General features: G+C 39.2%; 1 protein-coding gene across 2 annotated transcripts in view; it reads right to left on the bottom strand.

The window, feature by feature from the left end:
• The window catches only part of ASPM (assembly factor for spindle microtubules), a 53,236-nt gene extending 35,579 nt beyond the window's left edge, over positions 1-17,657 (bottom strand). For both annotated transcript variants that reach the window (XM_008268710.5, XM_089312026.1), the window contains exons 1-9: positions 17,160-17,657; positions 15,542-15,685; positions 13,898-15,380; positions 8,069-8,173; positions 7,519-7,665; positions 6,093-6,338; positions 3,031-3,098; positions 891-1,032; positions 195-325 (exon numbers count right to left, since the gene is read on the bottom strand). In XM_008268710.5, the coding sequence (XP_008266932.4) occupies positions 195-325; positions 891-1,032; positions 3,031-3,098; positions 6,093-6,338; positions 7,519-7,665; positions 8,069-8,173; positions 13,898-15,380; positions 15,542-15,685; positions 17,160-17,438 (2,745 nt within the window). In that variant the 5' untranslated portion in view covers positions 17,439-17,657. The remainder of the gene's footprint in view (positions 1-194; positions 326-890; positions 1,033-3,030; positions 3,099-6,092; positions 6,339-7,518; positions 7,666-8,068; positions 8,174-13,897; positions 15,381-15,541; positions 15,686-17,159) is intronic.
• Between the last annotated feature and the right edge of the window lie 6,544 nt (positions 17,658-24,201).

A 24,201-nucleotide genomic window follows, 5' to 3' on the forward strand; every position in this document is an offset into this window, starting at 1 on the left:
AGTGAAAGATCAACCAATAAAAAGAAGGCCTGGTTATAATTAATAACGAAAACTCATTAAATAGGTATTCTTATTTTACAGCACAGTACTATTCTTCTGAAAATTAATTTTTGTCTAAAGAGAGAATATGTCATAAAAACAGGCAAGTTTTAGACAGGAAATATGAAATGTGAAACAGAACATTAAAACTATACCTTGAATTCAGCATCTTTACAGAAGAGACAAGGATCATGATCAATAAGTCTGGAAAGTTTAGCATAATCAAGGAAACAGATCAACAACAATAACTTTTTCAGTGTAAACTTCGACAAAGTTTCTTCATGATCTTAAATAAAGTACAAAAAAGCATAGTAAGTTAATCATGGAAGGTAAGTTTCACTTTGAAATAAGCTAACCCTAATGCTAATCATGTACAAATAAAAAAATGTAGCAAGCAACAATAAAATACTTTGTTTTACATTTCATCCTCATAATGACTCTGAGGGCCAGGTACCATTTAAAATACCCAACTCATGGATGAGGAAATAGGCACAAAGACACCAAGAGATCTAACTGATCTCACTCAACAAGTATTTACTGAACACCTACTATATGCAGGCATCATCCCGGATACTAGATCTACAGTAACAAACTATAACAAATAAGATCTCCACAGGAATTACAAACTACTGGAGGGAGTGAATGGGCAGAGACAACAAACAGATAATAATGATTATAAACAGTAATGGAGGAAATGATGGGGAATGATAAGGAAAGAGGGGCGGATGAAGGGAAGGTAGTGGAAACAGAGAGGTATTAACACCGGTTTCTTTGATAAAGTAAAATGCAAACAGAAAGAGTGACAAGCCATTTACACAGCATGGAGATAAAGCAGTGCCAGCAACACCTACCTTCTCTATAGAGATGTGGAACAGTGGGGTGTCTATATTCAGCTGCGATATCAGGATTCCAAAGCAAGCGATTCAGAATAAACATAGCTAACCCTGTGACATCACTATTATCTTCCAAAGAAATGAGTTCTCCATAAATTGTCTGAAAAGAAAAAATTACAGCAGAACTGAGGCTTATACTATCTTTAAGAAGCAAAAAGGATATAACCGGGGAAGGGCATGATCTTCTAAGGAATGCAATTTGTTGTTTCCAGAAAAGTATGGAAATGATATGTTATATACTAAACAACCCCCTTAAATTTTACATGCATGCTTTATACACATTTTGGTATGTATACTACTTCACAGTGAAAAAAGACAAAGTTTAGGACTAAGATAAGTTCTTATTCACTTGGAAAACAATATTTACATTTAAAATTTTTCATATATATTAAAAAATATCAAATACTAGCATATTGTTAAAATTTAATATAATTGTCCTGCTAAATAAATGAAGGTATAACAGAAACCAACATATTCAAAATTTTCTATTACTTATCAAATGAAAAAGCATCTGCACATAACCTAATAATTTGGGATGTTCAGATCTATTTATAGTCAGTGACTTAAATGTGACATTAGTTTAACCTCACCATGCTTTTTAACGATTTTTCGAAGAAATTAGAAAAAACTAAAGACATATCAAATTATTCTGTAATCCTGTAATATACTGATAAAATGTAGAGATGAAAGCAGGAAAAAGTGTTAATAGTTGCCACAATAGAGAAATCTATCTTTTTCTACTTAGTTTTTTAGCCTTTGAAACTTTCTTAAAATCTTCCAAGGCCATGCCCATTAACTAAAATATAGTGCTGAGGCAGAATGTTTTATTGTTCAAGTCATTTATCCACCACTCCCTGTGAAAGGATTACACATCCCCACTATTTGTCACAGACATGCTGTGTCTCTTGCGGGAAGTTAATACATTTCTGACTAGTTTGTGCTTGATAGATAATGTACTCTGGTAATGAAATAAGGGTAGAGGTAATGCACACAACCTTAAGCACAAGTTTTAAAAGGTATTCCAAATTTCTATCCAATGTGCTTGCTTTTTACTCTTGCCACAAATAAAACTATGTCCCAAAATTGAGAACCCTACTGAAACTGAGGTTCAAAAATTATCTGACATGTAAAGCAAAGCCAGTTAGTAGGTAATTTGCTGACTAATGAAAGGAAAAGCATACTTTAAAAAGGATTTAAATTAGAAATCTAACCAATGACACTATCAAGTTGAGTGACTGCAGTAAGCTGATTATTTATTCTTTCTGGGCCTCAATTTATTAGCACATAAAAGTCAGATTATTTGCAATGATTCCTTTCAATCCTAAAGATTCTACTATTCTAAAGCCTGAAATAAACTGAAAGCGTGGGAAATATCAGGTGAGGAACATAGCAAACCTAGAAAAGCTATAAAAGTATACTAGAAAAAAGACTACAGGGGAGAGAAGCAAAGAGGATTTTTGAATAAATGCATACTTTTAAACGCCAACCACTAGTAATAGCTTTCTAATTCAGTTAGTTTTAACATCCTAGCTATTACTGAGCTAAGACCCATGTGAATAACTGAAATCCTGATGACATTTTCATAAGGAGTGCTTCATTAGAATGGTTACTACATTGAGCCTTGACATTAGGCTGGTAAAGGCTCAAATCTTGACTGATATTGGCATTTGGCAATTCACTTAGCATTTAACCTTCTGTTTTCTTAGTGAAGTGGCAATAATAACACATACCTCACTGGGTACTAATGAGGTTTAAATCAGAAAATGTATTTAATACAGTCTAGTCTTTTCATTTGTAAATGTTCAGGAATAAGCTTAGTATAGTTGTCATTACCTACAGCAAAACCTGTAGCTATTTAAGAGGTTACAGGTAAACTATTCTGTAATAGTATCACAATAATGGTAATATATAATGGCACAGTCTATTTAACTGATGAGCATTTATTAACAGATCTTACATTTTTTACTGAAAGGTGAACCAAACTAACAAAATGACTTCCTAACTTTTATAAGTAAAACCATATTTTATTAAAGAATCTATTCTACTAAAATTATGTAATAAAGAAATACTGTTTTCAGAAACAGAAATATATGCTTACCTCTAGACCAATTCGAAGCCACAAAGGATTATATGACAACAGCCAATTCAGGACTTTCTGGCGTTCTCCTGAAATGCATGTCAAAAGCAAGTAAACTCAGATTGCTAATCAAATACAGACAATAAATAAGGCTTCATGGAAAGGATATTAGTGGGGGAAAAAAGTGCTTACATAGAATAATTTAACTGAAATATACCTCTAAAAGATAAATGATCATATTTATGTAAGATTTTGGGCAACAAAGTTAATTAATGCAGATTTAGCAGTGAAATATAAATCTCTTAAGCATATATCATAAGGAAATGAAACCAGTATCTGGAAGAGGTATCTGCATTTTCATGTTCATTGCGGCATTATTCAGAATAGCCAAGATATGGAATCAGCCTAACTGTTCACCAAAGGGTGAATGAATTTAAAAAAAAATGACATACATGCATATATACAAACACACACACACACACACACAATGAAATACTATCCAGCCTTTAAAAAGAAGGGAATTATGTCATCTGTGACAACATGGATGAACTTACATTCTGTGAGTGATTAATTACATTATATAAGTGAATAATGTCAAAATGTACAAATTATCCAAAGCAATCTACAGATTCATTGCAATTCTAATCAAAATACCAACAATATTAATCTAAGATCTAGAAAAAATTCAAGGAGACCAAGAATAGCAAGGCAATATTAACAAAAACAAAGCCAGAGGCATCATAATACCAGGTTTCAAGACATACCTACTACAGGGCAGCTACTACAGTCAAAATAACCTGGTACAAACACAAAAATAGACATGTAGGCCAATGGAACAGAATAGAAACTCCAGAAATTAATCCATGCATCTACAACCAACTAATCTTTGACGTACAAACTAAAATCAATTCTTGGAGAAAGGACAGCCTCTTCAACAAATGGTGTGGGAAAATTGGATCTATGCATGCAGAAGTATAAAACAAAACACCTACCTTAAACCTTATAAAAAATCAACTCAAAATGGATCAAAGATCTAAATCTACAGCCTGATACCATCAAATTATTTGAAGAACACATCAAGGAAACTGCAAGACATTGGCATAGGCAAAGTCTCCTTGAAAAAGACTCCAGAAGCACAAGCAGTAAAAGCAAAAATAGACAAATGGGATTATATCAATCTAAGAAGCTTCTGTACTACAAAGGAAACACTCAACAAGAAGCCAACTGACAGAATGGGAGAAAATATTTGTAAACAATGCAACTGCAAAAAGGGTAATATCTAGAATCCCAGAATCTATAAAGAGATCAAGAAACTCAACAACAACAAAAAACAGTCCAGTTAAGAAATGGGCGAAGCCTGGGAAAGCAGAAGATGGCCCAAGTCCTTGGGTCCCTGCACCTGTGTGGGAAACCAGGAAGAAGTTCCTGGCTCCTGGCTTCCAATCGGCACAGTTCTGGCCATTGTGGCCATTTGGGGGGTGAACCAATGGAAGGAAGACCTTTCTCTCTGTCTCTCTCTCACACTGTCTGTAACTCTACCTCTCAAAAAAAAAAAAAAAAAAAAAAAGGAAATGGGCAAAGAACATGAATAGGCATTTTTTCAAAAGATGAGATTGTTATGGCCAACAGATGCTCTGGATCACTAACCATCAAGGAAATGCAAATAAAAATACTGTGAGGTTTTACCTCACCTGGGTTAGAATGGTTATTATCTCCAAATCCAAAAACAATAAATGCTGGTAAGGATGTGGGGAAAAGGAATACTCTGGTAGGAATGCAAACTAGTACAACCATTATGGAAGACAGCATATAGATACCTCAAAAAGCTGAAAATAGATCTACCATATGACACAGCAAACCAGCTCCTGGGAATGTACCCAAATGAAATGAAATCACCATATGAAAGAGTTAACTACAGCCTCATGTTTACTGCAGCTGAATTCACAATAGCTAAGATATTCACCTAGATGTTCACCAACCTAGATGTTCACCAACTTATGACTGAATAAAGAAAATGTGTTATATAAACACTATGAAATACCACTCAACTATAAAAAGAATTCAATCCTGTCTTTTACAACAAAATGGATCCAACTGGAAACCATTATGTTTACTGAAATAAGACAGTCCCTAAAAGGAAAGTACCATATGCTTTCCCTGATTTGTGCTAACTAAATACCAGGTACCTAATGTATATGAATGAAATTGACATTCTGAGATTTGATTATTGTTTACAGCCCTTGTCTATACTCGAGGAACAGTGGGTTTTCTACTTACTACTTGTTGAAGTCTTTATTTAGTGGAGGGTTAAGGTTGTGATTATAAAATAAACTGAAAGTATGTCATTGTAAAAATTAAAAGGAAAAAATAAAAGAAGGAGGAGAAAGTGTGGGAATGTGGGCAAGAGGGAGGGTAGGGTGGGGAGCATCATGCTTTAAATCTGTATATATGAATTACATGAAATTTGTTCACTTTATATAAGTAAATATATAAACACTGTATCATATTTAAGAGAGTATCTTGGGGTCAGCATCATGGCACAGAGGGTTAAGCCACCACCTGCTACACTGACATCCCATATGGGAGCAAATTCGAGTCCTAAATGATCTACTTCCCATCCAGCTCCCTGCTAATGCACGTGGGAGCAGTGGAAGATGGCTCAAGTTCTTGGGCCCCTGCCATCCATGTGGGAGACCTAGATGAAGCTCTTGGCTGCTGGCTTCAGCCTGGCTTAGCTCTGGCTGTTGCAGCCATTTGAGGAGTGAACCATCAGATAATCTCTCTCTCTCTCCTTGTGTCTCTCTCTCTCGCTGTGTAACTCTGCCTTTCAAATAAATAAATAAATCTTTAAAAAAAGTGTTTTTTAAATGCTCTCACCACACGTATACATAAAAATGTAATTATGTGAGGTAATGTATATGATAATCAGCTTGGTTATTGGCATCATTTCCATAATATATACATGCTAAGAACATCATGTTGTATACCTTAAGCATATACAATTTTTGTGTTATTCCTCACTAAAGCTATGGGTGGGAAGGGAATACAAAATCTTTATCTCAAGATTTTTGGAATCTTCTTACCCACATCCTTCCAAAGGTGTCTATCTTTCCGAACAATTAATCGCCTAGCTTCAATTTCAGTTTCAAGCTTTTTAATAGCTTTAACCATTTTTTCAGAAGTAAATAAACGGCATGCTGCACGACGCAATCTGTTCAACCTGCATCGAGCAGTATAAGCTCTAAGAGACATTTCGTCTTTTGTAGGTGCTCTCTGAACACTTATTTTATGTTGATTCTCCACTCCTAAAAGAAGAGTAGCAGCATTTACTAGAAAAAAAAAAGGGAAAATGTTTCTGGTTAAAAAATATCTCTGTAATTGTCTCAATTCCAGTAATAAAATGCAACACAGAACAATCAACACTCTCTGCAAGTTTCTATTGCTCTTTCTTATCTCAAAATACAGGTGTTATCATTCACTGAATATCAAAGGCCAATCATCTATCACTGCAATTTGTCAGTTCTAATTGCAAAATATATCTCCAGTCTAACCACTTCCCACCACCTCTAGCATAAGTTCCAACAGTATGATCACTAATCCTAATAAAATGGCCTCTGAACTGGCATGTCTATTTCTATCCTCTTTATAAATTCGTAAAAAGGCAAGCTTCTAAGGAATGAAGTTTTTAAATAACAATTAAAATATGAAATGTACATAAATTTTTGTAAAGCATTTATTTTCTCTTGAGAACTAAACATCTGGCTTTTATCCTTCAGAGAAAAATAAGTGATCTTAGAGATCACCTAATCCAAAGACATCTCATACACGCAGAAATCCTATACATGTTTCTCTGACACATACAAATGGATATTTATTCAAACATTACAACATAGGGCAATCACTATTTTAAAAGACAGTCTTTAGATGGTTTGACAATTTAAATGTATTTAAGGGATTTCCTTATCTTGAGCTGAAACTAATTCTTATCACTTCAGTGTGACAGCTACACAAAAGTTAATTTCCTTCTCTTTCAGAAGAAAACCTTTCAAATGTTTGAAGGGTCCCATGTCTCCACTGTGTCTCACACTCAAGTCTTCCCTTTCTCAGAATAAATACAGAAGTATTCTAACTATTCCTAATATGATTTACTTTTCAGATTCCTCATAATCCAATAGCTTGCTTATATACTTTGAAAACCAATGTACTTGACAGCAGAGACAGTATGCCCAACATGATCAGGCTACACAGAACTGATTGCATTCACTGATGAGAGAGAATAGAAAGCAAAGAACAAAAATAAACTTCAGTACTTTCAGTACAGAAAAATCTACGTAAACCCGTGCAGGTAAGCATTCTTACCTGTTTTACTTTTAGCATTTACAAGGAAATCGTGAACCATGCCATCAACTACAATATAAAGTATGTGTAGTTAAAGAATGACAAATCATGCTATAATTTTGATGTTAAAACAAGAGTATTATTTAACTTAAATACTAATTAAATGCTTACCTTCAGAAACATTTGTTTTTACAGTGAAGTCATCAGGAGTCAATATGAAATTTAGCCACCAAGTGAAGCCCTGTTCCTGCTTTTCCTTCCAGCGCTCATCATAAAACATGTTTTTTGCAGCGAAAGGCATTGGATGTCTAGGAATATCTAAGAATACAATTAGATAATTGCATGAAAAATTTTCCTTTAAAATATTATTTAACACATAACAAAAGGCCATTTTTATTAGCAAAGCCATCTTTAAAACACTGAACAAATCTGCCTTCCCACTCCTTGTTGTAAAGAATTGAAAGTATTTTGGTCATGAAATACAATTACAGCAAAAGGGAAAAACATAAAGCAACACTTCTTGGTTATCTAAAAATCCTAATGTGTCATGAATCAGCTTCATCAAAATCTGTTAGAATATTTCAAATATAATTTGAATATACCTTTTAACAGTTGTTCAAAACCTTTATTCAACAAAAGTATTATTTCATTTCCATTTGAAATGCAATTAATGGCTCAGTCCATGTCACTTTTTCAGAGTTTAAATTTAATAAACACTTGCCTGTTTTTAGAGGTTTTATGAAGGTCAAACTGGACTGCGCCACAGCAATAATTGGTTTTGTCCTTTTATTTGTTTTATAAATAGGAGTTTTGAATACTAATGAATCTGAAATAAATTAGAAAACATATCCATTAACATTAAAATTAAACAAGTTTGATTCCTTCATAATCATATTCACTTAGCAATACTTAATCACTTCTGTGATCCAGGCATTTGCACTATGAATTCAGTGGTCAATGAAACCACCAGTTTGAAGTTATAGACCACAAACTAGAATTTGTTCTTTGTCTACAGAAGCAAAAATCTAGATTCAACAACTTATTGTGTACTCATATTCCAGGACTCTGTGCTAGGTATTGGGAATATGTAGAACTGAAAGATACATTCTCAGCTCTTACCAAGTTTTTGGTCTAGTATGGAAAAAGCATAAAAAAGGGATGGGGCTGGCATCATGGCTCACTTGGCTAATCCTCTGCCTGTGGCGCCAGCATCCCATATGGGTGCCAGGTTCTAGTCCTGGTTGCTCCTTTTCCAGTCCAGCTCTCTGCTGTGGCCCGGGAAGGCAGTGGAGGATGGCCCAAGTGCTTGGGCGCCTGCAACCGCATTGGAGACCAGGAGGAAGCACCTGGGTCCTGGCTTCGGATCAGCATAGCTCCGACCATAGCAGCCATTTGGTGGGTGAACCAGCGGAAGGAAGACCTTTCTCTCTGTCTCTCTCTCTCACTGCCTAACTCTGTCAAAAAAAAAAAAAAGTATAAAAAATGGTAGGAAAGTCTTCCTCGATGGGAATACTCATACAAGCCATCTTAAAAAGTTCACAGAAAGTATGTGTTATGAAAAATCTATGCATGGACTTCAAAAATGTTTTATACCCAGGTGGGCACTTGGCCAAATGGTTAAGATGTGTGTTAGGAAGCCTGCATTCCACATCAGAATGCGAGTCCGACTCCTATTTCCTGATTCCAGCTCCCTCCCATGCAAATTATGGAAGGCTACAGTGATGGCTCAACTGGGTTCCATCCATCCACAGAGGAGACTTGAATTGAGTTCTTGGCTTCTGGCTTTGCCTCCCAGCCACTGTGGGCATTTCCAGAGTGAATTAGAAAATGAGGCGCTGGCGCTGTGGCACAACAGAATAACACCCTGGCCTGAAGCACCAGCATCCCATATGGGCACCAGTTCTAGTCCCTGCTGCTCCACTTCCAATCCAGCTCTCTGCTATGGCCTGGGAAAGCAGTAAGAAGATGGCCCAAGTCCTTGGGACCCTGCACCCATGTGAGAGACCCAGAGGAGGCTCCTGGCTCCTGGCTTCGGATCGGCACAGCTCCGGTCATTGCAGCCAGTTGGGGAGTGAACCATTGGATGGAAGACCTCTCTCTCTGTCTCTCTCTGCTTCTCCTCTCTCTGTGTAACCCTGACTTTCAAATAAATAAATAAATCTTAAAAAAAAAAAAAAGAAAGAAAATGAGAGCTCACTTTCTACTTTAGCACCAAAATAAACTTATCTTTTAATTCCAATTTTCCCCAAAATTTTTGAAGTACACTTGTATATATCACTTAACTCATGAAATGGAAATTAGGCATGAGGAATATGACTTGTTGACAGAACTATGAGAGATCTGGAACAAAGAATACAAGTGAGAAATTACATACAAGAAGAGACTGGAAGTAGAGAAGAGTTCAACAGGATCAAAAAATAATAGTGGCAAGCAATATTTGAATACTTTGTCGTCACTAAGTCTTTTACTTAACCATAAATTTCACAACAAACCCATAAGACTTGTACTATTTTTATCTACCACTTTCATAATTGGGAGACTGAGGGTTAGAGCAATTAAGCCCTTTGGTAAAGGTCACATAAGGTAGCAAGTAGCAGGGGTTTGAACCTAGGCAATACAACTGGGGAGCCAGCACCATTAATCACTTTGAAGCACCTTCTCTGACAGTGAAGGATTTTTTCCCAGTAAGAACACATCCTCATTTATATCTTAGAAAACAGAATGATGAATGGAATGAATAGGTCAAAACCAAAGACAAGGTGATTTTTGCCACTGTCCAAGTTAGGTATGATGAGACAAATTAACACAGATGCAGTGGAGACAAGTAGAGAAGAGTTACTTATTTTATTTAGAGATTTATTTATATATTTGAAAAGTAGGGTTACAGAGAAGGAGAGGCAGAGAGAGAGAAATCTTCCATTTGCTGGTTTACTCCCCAAATGGCCAAAATGGCCAGGGCTGCGCCAGATTGAAGCCAGGACCCAGGAGCTTCATCCAGGTCTCCCACATAGGTGTAATGGCCCAAGCACTTGGGCCACCTTTGGCTGCTTTCTCAAGCACAATAGCAGAGAGCTGGATCAGAAGTGGAGCAGCTGGGACTCAAACCAACACCCATATGAGATGCTAGCACTGCAGGCGGTTGCTTTATCTGCTATGCTACAGCCCTAGCCCTGAAAAGAGTTATTTTAATAGCAGAATAATATGCCTTAAAGCCAAATAACTAGGAAAGTGATAGAGAATGAGAACAAGCTGATTCCCAGGTATGCAACTGATGATAGCTGGCTACCAAGGAAAAAGCAATGAAAATCACCTAACCTATAGGAACAGCAATTCTCTCTCTCAAAGCAGGTTTCACACCAGCATAAACTGCTACTAAATATGAGCAAGGCGCTAATAAGAACCAGGCTTAACACACAGTCCACCAGACAAGCATAGCTTTTACATTTGAAAAAAAAATCAAGAGTAACGTTTTATGCTACACAAAGATTATATGAAATTGAAATTTTAGTTTCCGTAAATAAAGTCTTAGTGGGACCCAGCCACACTCATCAATTTGCAGATGATCAATGGCTGCTTTCCCACTACAGTGGCAGAGTTGAATAGCCTGATAGAAATATGGCCTGCAAAGTGTAAAACAGGTATTATTTGGACCATTAGAGAAAAAGTTTGCTTAACTTTATATTAGAGATATTTCAAATCTGTGTTAATTATGAAAAAATAAGGAATATAACCAAACTGCAATGGAATATTAGGTTCTAAGCTTCTTCCTAAATTTCTGAAGAGAAAGCCTTTATTCTGAATGCTTGCCAAAGCCAATTCCTCTGCCTGGAACCAGGTTATTGTCCTGGAAGCCTTTCTTAGAACTATGTCATACCTCCTACCACATACACAATACCTCTGCCTCTACAGAGACTCCCTAAGTCCCTGGGCATAGTTTAATCATAGAATAGACAGCAATATGAGGACTGAAATTATGCCTTTTCTCCCTGTATCCATAGATACTAGACCAATGCACAACTCAAAGTGGACACATTATCAACTTGAATAAATCCATCTAGAAAATTGCTTTTTTTCTCTGCTTTCCTAGATTTTCCAGAAAAGAAATCTAGAATTACTCTAGAAAGTTACTTGGCTCTCATACAGGCTCATAAAGCAGGTACTTCATGTGTACAATTCTTTCGAAATCTAGGAAAGCAGCTCAACAAAGTGGCTGCCTCAAACAAACTGTAGCTATGACTGTCAACATTTCAGTGGTTCATTTGTACATTCACTAATTAATTCATTCATCATGTATTGTACACCTCAAAGGAGATCAAAATAAATATGTTCATTACAATCAAAGAACTTATTATCTGATCAGAATATATCTACAGAAAACCATACAAGCAAAGAAACGGTTAATATAGGTATAAGATATCATATGAGGGAGCTTCAAAAAGTTCATGAAAATTTTGCATTAGCATTTAATTCCTTTTTCCATGAACTTTTTAGAGTTCCTCACATTTCCTGGGATTCTTTTAAATAGCATGGTGTAAGAACTAGCAGAGTCTGTTTTCCTGTGTGGACCTTGATTGTCAAAAGAAGTAATGTGGGTGAAAGCGGCATGGTGGGACAGAGCCTGACTATTTTTGAGGCAGATACCAGTGGTGAAGCTTTTAATACTAGTGAAGAAACAATGAGGTTTTTCTGCAAAAGACTGAAGAACTTCGGGGCCTAACTATATTTCCAATTAATGGCTGGACAGAGGCTGAGGAAGCATGAACTCCCTGGGAGCGCAGAATTTGCAAGGGCCTTTGCTGCATTCTTTCAGACAGTATTATAGAGCCATGCACATCATTGGGCCTGTCAATCAAAATCTGAACTAAAATGAGGCACGTAAAAACACTTTCTATGGCTGTAAACTTAGGGAGATGCCAAGAACTCAGTAATTAAGATAAATACAAGAGATTGGCTATTATCAAATAGACAATAGATAACCAGTAGTGGCAACGTGGTAGAGAAAAGGGAATCTTTGCAAGCTGTCAGGAGGAATGTAAATTAGTAAAACCATTGTGGAAAATAGCATGGAGGTTCCTTAAAAACTTAAAAATAGAATGAACATATGATCTAGCAACCCATTAGTGGCTATATATCCAAAGGAAAGGAAATCAACCTATCAAAGAGACATCTGTTCTCCCATGTTAATTGCAGCACTATTCACAAGTGCCAATAAATGGAAATCACCTAAGTACCCTTCAACTGACAGATGGATTTGTAAAATGTGATACAAATACATAAGGGAATACTATTCAGCCATAAAAAGGATGAAATCCTATCATATGCGGGCCAGCGCTGTGGCTCACTAGGCTAATCCTCCACCTTGCAGCGCCGGCACACCGGGTTCTAGTCCCAGTCGGGGCGCCGGATTCTGTCCCGGTTGCCCCTCTTCCAGGCCAGCTCTCTGCTGTGGCCCAGGAGTGCAGTGGAGGATGGCCCAAATCCTTGGGCCCTGCACCCCCTGGGAGACCAGGATAAGTACCTGGCTCCTGCCATCGGATCAGCGCGGTGTGCCGGCCACAGCGCGCCGGCCACGGCGGCCATTGGAGGGTGAACCAACGGCAAAAGGAAGACCTTTCTCTGTCTCTCTCACTGTCCACTCTGCCTGTCAAAAAAAAATCCTATCATATGCAACAACATGGACAAAACTAAAAGTTATTAAGTGAAATAAGCCAGGCACATAATGACAAGTACTGTATAATCCCACTCATACATAGAATCTAAAAAAGTTGGTCTCATAGAAGTTGACTATAGAAAGCTGTCACCAGAATATGTGGAGATTAAGGGACAGGGGGATGGAGAAAGTTTCATTAATGGATACTAATTTACAGTTACATAAGAGTAAGAAGCTCCTGTGTTCTGTTGCATAGAAGGGTGATATTAGCTAACAATAATGTATGGAAAGATCATGGAAAACATGTTTCATGAAAAAACTATACATGGATTTCAAAAGGTTTGGCACCAAAATAAACTTATAAATTAATTCCATTATTCCTTGAACTTTCTAAAGTATCCTCAACTGCACATTTTTTTAACAAAAAGTTGGAGGAAAGGATTTGGATGTGTCTACCACGAAGAAATGATAAATGTTTGAGGAGATAAAGACCCTGATTTGAGAATAACACAATGTACACAGGTACTGAAAACATCTCATGATAATCTATAAACATGATAATCTATAAACACGTACAATTTGTATTTCTCAGTTAAAAATCTTCTAACAGCAGAGACATATACTAGAATGCAGTATTTTTTTTAATCATCACAATTAATGTAGAAAATTTGAGGTGAATAAAATACCAAAAGTATAAATAAGGATAGGATAATAACTATATCAGAATCAGGTTCCACACCTCATTTGTTCCATCTTTCAGTAAGCAACCAGGTTGAATTATATGTTAAGAACATGTATCAATACAGAGTTACCAATCTGAAAGACATTAATTAACTAAACCAAAAGAAATAGAAAATACACCTTATAGTTTTACGTTCACTGAGATAAAATAAGACTCACCAGTTTTCTTCTTCAGGTTTAATTTTTCTCTGTTGCTGAAACATTTTGAAATAGGTGTTACTGTGCTTTTTGTTTTTTTAACAGTTGATGTTTTAGACTCCAGGGGAGAAAAGTGGATTCTTTTGCTTTCTCCCACTTCTGTATGTTCTGTAACAGCAACTTTCACATTCCCATCTTCCATGGTTCCCTCACTTTTTCTTTTACGAATAACTAAAGCTTTCCTTGAAGGGGGAGTTATTTCACTTTTATAACTTTTGGAGTTACTTAATTCTGGATCTATAATTGGAAGAAAAGAATGAAAACTGCCTTTCTCTTTCTGATAACTGATGACTTTTTCACTCACTGCATTGCTGAGGCATCTTTTTGCCTTTGGTTTCTTCATCTCAGTTTGGTTTTCTCTGCCATGGGTGGCCCTCCTTTTAGTAACAGTGGCAGAAAGTATTGGGCGTCTTTTAGGTTCTTTATCATGGCTGTGACTGGAACCATCTTGAACTGCAGGAAATGTAGGATGATTTTGTTTTCTGAGACTGTAGTGATTTGGCTTCATTTCCACAACTTTAGTTTCTTCAAAAACAGTTTTAGGAGATTTTACACCCTGATGTGTAGGAATACATGGCAAAACTTCACTTTTCGCACACTGTTGAGGAGACTCTGGGACTTGGTAATTTTCACTTGATAACAATACTTTACTTGTTTGCTGCGATGTACACAGATATGCCATGTTATCTTTTACAAATTGATTTGGGGATAAAATGGGATGAACCGACTCTGATTCTCGCTCCTGATTTATTCCATAGTTATCATTTATGAAAGAATCTGGACTTAAAATTGTCCGATAAATTTCATGCACAGTTTTTGACTCCAAATGTACAGGCTCTGAATCATCTCTCATAAAGGCATCTGATGAAGGACATGTCACTGTTTCTAGTCTATTAGCAGTCGCATGACTATTATTTACAAATGAATCTGGACTTAAAAAATTTCCCTGGTTTTGTGTAATGTTCAAAGTTGAAGAATAGTTTGGAGTAAGAGTAAGTTTACTGTTCTCCTCACTTTGGCCATTAATATGTATAGCATTAAAGCAAGTTTCAGTTATAACTTTCTCACTAAAACTATAATGTTTTGAAATGTTGGCATCTTCTGCTTTCAAAAGTTCCACATTTTCAGATACATGAAGAGATGAATAAGTAGTAGATCGACGTACAGACAGTGGCAAGCAAGTTTCACCGTGGCATTCTTTGAAAATAGGGCTGATAGGGGATAGGGGGATTTCATCTTCTTCAAGGGTTAGAGAATTGTTTTTTGTTGGAGAACAGTCTTCATTCGCAGCCAAATTCTCACAAGCCTGTAATGGGCTCCTAACCCTGTCAACTTTGTGGGAAACACTAAATGTTTTATTAACATTTTGAGTATTTGAAATTCTTTTGTTATAATTAGATGAGGCTGAAATTTTCTTCTTACTAATGGTATTCCAGACACTCCTCTGCAAAAATAAGCAAAATATACCTATTAAGTTGACAGCTATTAAATACTACTCTTAAAAATGCAATACTGTATATGTTACTCCAAGCCTCTAATGAACATAATTTTTACATATTATTAAATACTTTCTTACAGCAAATCACAGAATGATTAAAACATTACCTTTTTCTTTTTCTTTTCTTCTGCATTTCCTAGTAATATTGCTTGGTGTTTCAAAATATCATTTACAAGAAATGTCACAATCTCTCTTACTCGGCCTTCTTTTAATGGTGTCCAGGTAACAGAAATCACAATTTTTTCTTTAGGCTATCAGTAAAAGAACATATTTTAAGTGATTATGACTATGATAACTACATAATAATGAAAACATATTACATATAACTTAGAAAAGGGATTAAAATTATTAGTCACCAATACTATCTACTAACAAAATTTAGTAAGTCAAATATATTTTCCAACCCTATGTGTTCATTCCATCATAAGGAAAGAAATTATTAGCAATAACAGCGTTCACCACAGAATTAAAATTATAGAATGTTAATTCTATGAGGCAGAGTTACTTTAGTTGAGCGGTTCTTAAAAATTTAATTGTATATTTCTACTTCTTTAATATGTACACTACTTCTATTTCAAATATAATGACTATGCATTATGAAGATTTTATTCAAAAAGAAATATAAATCAGATCAACTAAATTTCCTCTAAAATCCACATCATCATACAGTATGTGTCAATTGTTGTGTTCCTTGCAAAGTTGAAAGTGTTTTAAAACTCATTCACTGCTAACATCTTTATGAAGCTATTACTAAGATCATACACATTCACAGATAAGAAACTAATGTTCAGAGAGCTTTGTCAAAGTCACCAGAACCCAGACACACTTTGCATCCACGCCCCACAGCCTGGCAGATGGACAGAATGGGCCAACTGCAAAACTGCCCTGACAGGCTCTGCTGTCACTCATGAGGAAGACAAGTTTGTGTTTTAGAAGAGAAGCTATATAATAGCACAAGCAGCTGCCTTTAAAAAATAAGAACAGAAAAGTTATACTCCATAAAACAGAATTTATTCAAAATACAAAAAGCTTCAGTTCCAGCTTATCACAAAAAGGAGTAAGTAGAAGTGTTAACGTTGATAGAAAAGGAATCTACGGTTCCGCGGAAAGGAAAAACACTCAGAGGGGAGGGGCAGGCGGCTTCCGAAGCTTTAGAGGGGCCACTGCTGTCTAACAGATCAGCTCCTTCTAGAGAAATGGGACATGGGACTGGGGGCACCACTCTGGCCCACGCGATGCTGTAAAAGCTAAGGGATGATATTGCTAATACTAAACTGGATATATCACTACAATCATAGGGGCAGCAAAGAGAAAAATATTAGAAGTGTGCATACACACCACAGACGCATACAGAAAATCTCTCGAGGTTTTTGGTTTGTTTTTGGCTGTAGACATTCAGCCAAAACAAAAACTATTCCATCAGAAAAAAGTCGTGACCCTGACTCTAACGGTAACGTGCGTATGAAGACGTCTAGTGGGAAAACCAAGTGGAAGACATCAAAAAAGTTGCTCTAAGCAATCAATTGAGAAATAGTTTACGAGAAAACCCGTCCGTTCATTCGCAGCCGCAAGAGCATCTTGCAAAGCCCAGTACTAAACAAGCCGAGTGCGCGCGCCCGGACGCGCTGTCACCGCCCGCGTCCCTGCCCACCCCGGCCTCCTGAGGGGGACCCAGGCACGCGCGAGGGGTCCACGCGCGGCGCCCCCAGGGCCCACCCGGCCTACCTGCAGCACCAGGCAGCGCGGAGACACGCTGAAGCCCTGCTCGGCGGCCGGGAAGCGCGAGACCTTCACCTCGGCCACCTCGTCGTTGGGGTTGTCCAGCGCCAGGGGCCGCGCGCGCGAGGAGCCCAGGCGCACGTCGCCGAAGCACAGGAAGGGCGGCCGGCAGAAGTGGCTGAGGGACAGCACGGGCGGGGAGGCCGCCGCCTCCTCAGCCGCGGGGCCCGGCCGCCCCGTGGGGCTCAGCTCCCAGCGGCTGCGTCCCGCTCGCCGGGTCGCCATGGCGGCTCGGAGCCGGCTCCTGAGGGGCGTGCAGGTCGCGCGCCGACCGCTCTCCCTCAGGGGGCGGCTGCCGGAGGTCGTGAGGGCGTGCTCTCCCCCTGTCTTCTCCAAGAGCCGACAGCCTCCGGGAAGCGAAAGGAAAGCCGGCAGATTCGCCAAAACCCAACAGAGCAGCTCACTTAAGTGTGGCCTCTCGCCTCGTTTAAACTTCCCGCCTCCGCCAATGGGCGCCTCCGGGCACCGCCCACAGCGCCGCGGGGCCAATCGCTGCGTACAGCTTCTGGCCAATGAGGCGGCAGCGCCTTATTTAAATGATAGGACCGGGCTGCGGGCGCTCCCCGCGTGGGAGGCAAGTACGGCGGCGGGGTCCTAGCGACCCCTGAAACCAGGGCCCTGCGACTGAAATGTGCTTTTCGGTTTTGTAGACCCGTTGGGCTGAAAAGGGAGAGACTTCGAGCACTTCCAAAGCGACCGTGGCGATTATTTTGGTGGTACGGTGCAACCGTAGGTAAAGCTGTTAAGTAGGCAAAAACTGGTTTATGACGCTCCTCTCGTCTGATTATATCCCGCCCAGAATGAATCGGATTTACTTTCTCCGCTTCCTGAGCCGAATGGTTGAAACGTCTAGAAATTTAAATCTGTGGTTTGTGTATTTATTTTGCTGACTGACCCCAAAGCAGGAGGCTCCTTACCTCAGGATGCGGGGAGCAGAGCTAGAAAAACACAGGAAACCCGAAAATCCCAATAACTCATACCTGATCATTTTCTAGGCAATGCCCTTGACAGCTTCTTGGCTTTTATTTTGATTGTCAGGATCTAATAATAATGAGTACAGGGTACATCCCACTATATTCCAGGGTCTACTGTAATCCCTTTCTACCTACATGAATCAACTTTCAGTGGATGTTAAGAACTTTTTTGTATTTTACGAATGAGGATTTCAGGGGTACAACTAAGTTGGAAGTGGCAAAGCCAGGATATGTCCCCAGGCAATTTGGTCGGAATCTTGCTCTTACTGCCTCTAAAAGTAATAGGAAACTTAAATAATAGCAACAGTGTATGAATGTGTATATAACTACACAACATAGGAAGAAAAAGTAGAAAAGCAAAGAAGATGACATATGGAATTATATCCAATGACACCTGGAGTTGAACTCTATTAGTTTAACAATAAACAAATAAAATTGCTCATAGAGGTTTTTTAATCCTTCAGGACTGATGGACAATGAAGTTATTACTACCTAATTTTATTCTCAGCAAAAATGTCAATATGAATTGTAATTATTTTCAAATATATTTAACTTAGTTTGGTGTGGCTGTTACTCATTAACATTGCAAATAACCCCTGTTTAGGATAGAGCACTCAAGTAGCACAATTTTTCCTATTTGCTCATTCCTCACAGTTTTTAAATAAAGCAATGCTATTGGCACACATTTTTTAAAAAATCAGAATGACCTGTATTGGAGATTTTTATTTGCTCCTTCACTTGCACACTCCGTCCTTTCCCAGCCGTCTCTTTGGGGACTGCTTATTTCCATTGAGTGCAACAATGCGTTTTCTTACTCTGGGTCTTCTATTTTGCTTCAGAAGAGAAGTGAGGTGAGGGTTTTTCTGAGCTACTCACCTCCGTCCTGGGATGTTGGTTGCCTCTCTCTACATTAAAAATCACACATAGCTGTGGCAGGTACCCTCTCCATAGAGATTCTTCCCTTCAGATGTGGGGTGGGAATACCATGTTATTACTAGTTTCAATGTTCTGCACTATCACTTATGGCTTCCTTACATCCTGGTCACATGTTCACATTTAATCACTTAATTAAATTTTGTTTTCTATTGACTTGGTGACCCTGATTGATTTAACAGTGGTCTTGTGTCTTAGTATGGAAATCTAGAATTGATTTGCTCATGGGTTTTTTTTTTTTTTTTAATGTATTTATTTTGGAAAGTCAGAGTTAGAGGGAGAGGCAGAGCAGAGAGAGAGAGAGAGAGAGAGAGAGAGACAGACAGACAGATTGACCTTCCATCCATTGGTTCACTACCCAAATGGCCAAAGCCAGTATCCAAGAGCTTCATCCAGGTCTCCCACGTGGGTACAGGGGCCCAAGGACCTGGGACATCCTCTGCTGCTTTCCCAGGTGCATTAGCAGGGAGCTGGATTGGAAGTGGAGCAGTCAGAACTCGGAACCCAAAGGGAATGCTGGCACCATGGATGGCAGCTTTACTGCCACACCTCAGCACTAGCCCCTGGTTACTTGTATTTCAAGAGCATGGGATATACTCTTGCCAGAAAGGAACAGATCCCGATGATCTGAGGCATGTGGAGGCATCATGATTATTAAAATTACTGCTGGTAGCATGAGACAAAGTATACATGAGTAATTCATTCAGAAATCAAGTGGCTGTGGTACACAGATGCTATGCCACCACTTTACAAATGATTAAAAGATTACAGTGCCACTTAAGTTTTCCTGGTACCCTAGAGAGCAAACACAATGGAAATGAAAATGAAAGTCTATAAAGCATACAACTAAGAACGTTTTTTGAAAACATGAAGGCACTGATGAAAGCTCTTAAGTCCCTTCATTCCTGGAAAGATACAGCCAAGTACTAAACTCAGATGTCTGCTAATAAACCCAAGGATCTGATGGTAAATGTGGTGCACTATCTCAATGCTCAAAGCTGCTAGCTTTCTTAGGCAGAGGGATGGAATAGTGCTTTTGTTGGATGAAACAGTGCAGATATGATCCTCCTTATTTCCACAAACCTCCCCTGCTTGGAAGAGAGGCAGCCTCGTCCAAATCTGTCCCAAGTTGAGGGCTTCTTTAATCTGCTAACTTCACCTGGAGACTAGACTCACGGCTCATGGCCAATTCCCCTCGGCCTCCACCTCATGACCTCTCGTTAGCTCAGGTTCAACAAAATAAAACCTGGTCAAAGAGGTAAGTGCAAGATGCGCTGATGAAGAAATAGCCTATGCAAGTGTACCCCAAAAGAGTTTTGAGACCTTGACATTCTAAAGTAGATTGTACTGGTGTTAGACCAAGGGCACAAACCCTAAGGAACAATCAGCAAAATGTATTGTCACAGGTACAGTTTACCTATTTAATACCCTGGCTCAAGTACTGGGTATGGGTATGGCAATGAGAGTCTTCTAGATTCACTAACTGAAAGTTGCATTCAGTAGTGTTTTACAGTCTGTTAAATTAATATGCTGGAACCTACTTGACACTCTAGAATAAGGTGTGTAAAGGCTCAGGAAGGTGGGAATATTGGAGGTTGTCCATATCTGCTATATACTCAGCTAAGACACATGTAAAAAAAAAAAAATATATATATATATATATATATATGTATGATCTCAGCACCCCCACTCCAAATCTTCCCTTTACCAAGGGGTAAAGAAATACATAAATGAGGATGACTCAGTCATCCTTAAAAGGACTTATGATGAGTCTTCTTTATAGGTCATAAATGATGTTAGAGAATATTACATTGAAAATAGCTTCTCTGGTCTCCATGTAAAAGATAAGATCCCCAAGTGCCAAGTCCAGTTGGCACTCAGATAAAGTGTTACAGCACTTCACACAATGTGTGCAGGACTGAACAGTCTGAACAGGGGAATGAACAGGGAAATGTAGCAATAGCTAATTGATCAAAGATCCCTAGAAATAACTTGGGCAGTATAGGATCATGTTACTTGGCATAAAGGAGAAACCTGTAAAGGAGAAACCTGTAAAGGAGAAACCTAACTGAAGTCAATGTAGTGATTCACTCTTTTGTCCGGTTCTCAACAGAGCCAATTCTATGAGAAAGGATTCTGTAATATGAATGCAAGTGTATACCAGAGTGAAGTGCAGCCACTTACCAATGTGACTATGGATAGAGGGAGGGGAAAAACAAAACTTCCCACAGGTCATGAGATAATAGCTCTGCTACAATGCAGAAACCTCAAATGCCACCATAGACCACCAGTCACGGTGGGACTGTCTAGAGATGAGGCAATAGATGCCTGCAGGCCTGAAGCTGTTTCACAGTGTCTGCTGGATCCATCCAATTCCAGAATACAAAATAAGAATACTTTCTGGTAGCATCCTCACTCTGGTTCCCAGATCCAAAGAGTAAGGGATAGTATGGTAGAAAAAGGCCAAGTGGAATTCCTCCTTCCTCATTTCTCCAATTCAGAGATTATTCAGAGATGTTGGGATGATTATATTCACATATCCACTTGTCTCACTTACTTGGCTAGTAAAAAACAAACATAAAACCAGGTGAGTCCTGAAGAATGACAGATTATAGCAATTAAGTGATGATGCCAATTACTGTGACAGTTTCATATTGTTATCAGCATCCTGTTGCCAACTGGCTTGTAGATATTGACTAGGAAGTAGATTTTGCTTGTTTTTCTCCCTTCATCCAATGTGAAAAACTGAAGCAATTTCTATTTATGTTGTGGGGCAATACTATAGCATTACTGTCTTATCTCAGGGCTAGTCAAATCTCTCTAAACCACAGTATTATCCAAAGCATCTGGATTTCTTGAAAGCTCTCAAAATATCCCAGTGGTCTATTATACTGATGGCATTTTCTAATTAGGATCAGTGAGTGATACGTAGCTGTCAAGAACTCTGAGGATCTGGATTTTGTCCCACTTGCATCATAAATGCTGGCAGATGATTTGATAGTCCTGGGTAGTGACAAGTAACTTCATTACCCACAGAAAAAAGTAGTCATATTGTTTATATTTTTATTCACATGGCTTTCTCTTGCTCCACAGGTTTCATGGGGCAGTCCAAGGGTCCATGATGAATTCCAGCACACACAGTAGGTTGTTACAGGAGAGAACACTGAGCTGGAAATTTTAGCTTTTATAGCTCCACCCCTGGGAAGGTGGACATCACTGCATCCTTCAGGATTGCCCTCTGCAGACATAACCTGGAGAAATGGCCTGGAGAAAGACAGTCAAGACTTTACATTCTTGGCATAACCAGTAAGAATGTATAACCAGGCCCTTGGTGAGCTGTGTCTCTAACAGCAGCAAGCATTCTAGATGCCAGAAATACAGCAAACGCAAGTCAGACAGGATATGTCTGTACTAATCATTTTTTCATTACTATTACAAAATACCTGAAGCAGGCTAATTTTGTAAAGAAATGGTTTGTTTTGGAGGATCACAGTCTAGCAGGTGGGCCCCATGGGGTCAGCCTCTGGTGATGGTGTTCTTGCTGGCAGAGTTCTGAGGTGGCACAGGGCACCACATGGCACGAGACAAGAGCACATGTGTCTGCTTGTGTTTCTCTTATAAACTACCAGGATTTAATCAAGAGGGCTCCACACCCATGACCTCATTTAATCTTTTTCTAATTTTTTTTTTTGACAGGCAGAGTGGACAGTGAGAGAGAGGGACAGAAAGGTCTTCCTTTGCCCTTGGTTCACCCTCTAATGGCCGCTGTGGCCATCGCGCTGCGGCCGGCGCACCACGCTGATCAGCAGCCAGGAGCCAGATGCTTCTCCTGGTCTCCCATGCGGGTGCAGGGCCCAAGCACTTGGGCCATACTCCACTGCAATCCCAGGCCACGGCAGAGAGCTGGACTGGAAGAAAAGCAACCGGGACAGAACCTGGTGTGCCAGCACCGCAGGTGGAGGATTAGCCTATTGAGCCACAGTGCCAGCCGACCTCAATTTTACCATTTCCAAAGGCTTTACCATAATTGGATTAATTTTTCATTCTCTTACTAGTGTTAACATGATTTTGTTGTCTAACCTGCATGGATTTGGGGGCCAAATCATATTCAAACCATAGCATTCTAACAAAGTTCAGAGTTTTGCCACATCAATAAAGTTATAGGGTTTCAATGGTCAGATATGCCAGAATATCCATTCTAAAATAAATTACTACTTGCTGTATTTTTGTCTTGTTTTCAGGCAGTGAATACTTTATTAGGGTATGTCTCAGCAATCTATTTAACTGGTAAACTGCTAAGATCTACATTTTTCAAGTGGGGCCTGGACCTGGGAAGGCCTCTGGGGCAGGTCCAGGTTGCACTGAGTGCTGCCCGGCTTTTCATGTTACATGGCCTAAAAGACTCAACTGTGTATGACAATCAGAGGTATAGAACAGAAGCTCTGGCAAGTTTACAGAGCAGAATCACAACACAAAATTCCAGGCTTAGCAATAAGGTCAGTCTTCCTCTGCAGACAAGCACTCACCATTTGAAAAGCTGATCCTTTTTTAGTTGTTTTGCTATTGGGCTGGTAGAGACTAAATGTCTAAGCCTAGGGAGGTGACTATACAAGCCAAACTGTCTATCATCTCAACTATTACCTAGTCCAGGTCGAAACAACTAAGACCTGAAGCCCAAATCTGGCTCCGTGATGTTTAGGAAATTTTACTGGAATGAAGCCATGCCCATTCATTTGCATATCTTCCATGATAGCTTTTCTACTACAATGGCAGAACAGCTATGAAACAAATCATAGGCCAGTGCCATGACTCAATAGGCTAATCCTCCGCCTGCGGCACCAGCACACCGGGTTCTAGTCCCGGTCGGGGTGCCGGTTCTGTCCCGGTTGCTCCTCTTCCAGTCCAGCTCTCTGCTGTGGCCCGGGAGTGCAGTGGAGGATGGCCCAAGTCCTTGGGCCCTGCAACCGTGTGGGAGACCAGAACACCTGGCTCCCGGCTTCGGATCAGTGTGGTGTGCCTGCTGCAGCGCGCTGGCCGCAGCGGCCATTGGGGGGTAAACCAATGGAAAAAGAAGACTTTTC

This window comes from Oryctolagus cuniculus, chromosome 13 (genome assembly GCF_051225735.1).
Source record: "Oryctolagus cuniculus isolate XC-2025 breed Fujian yellow rabbit chromosome 13, ASM5122573v1, whole genome shotgun sequence".
NCBI classification, from domain to species: Eukaryota; Metazoa; Chordata; class Mammalia; order Lagomorpha; family Leporidae; genus Oryctolagus; species Oryctolagus cuniculus.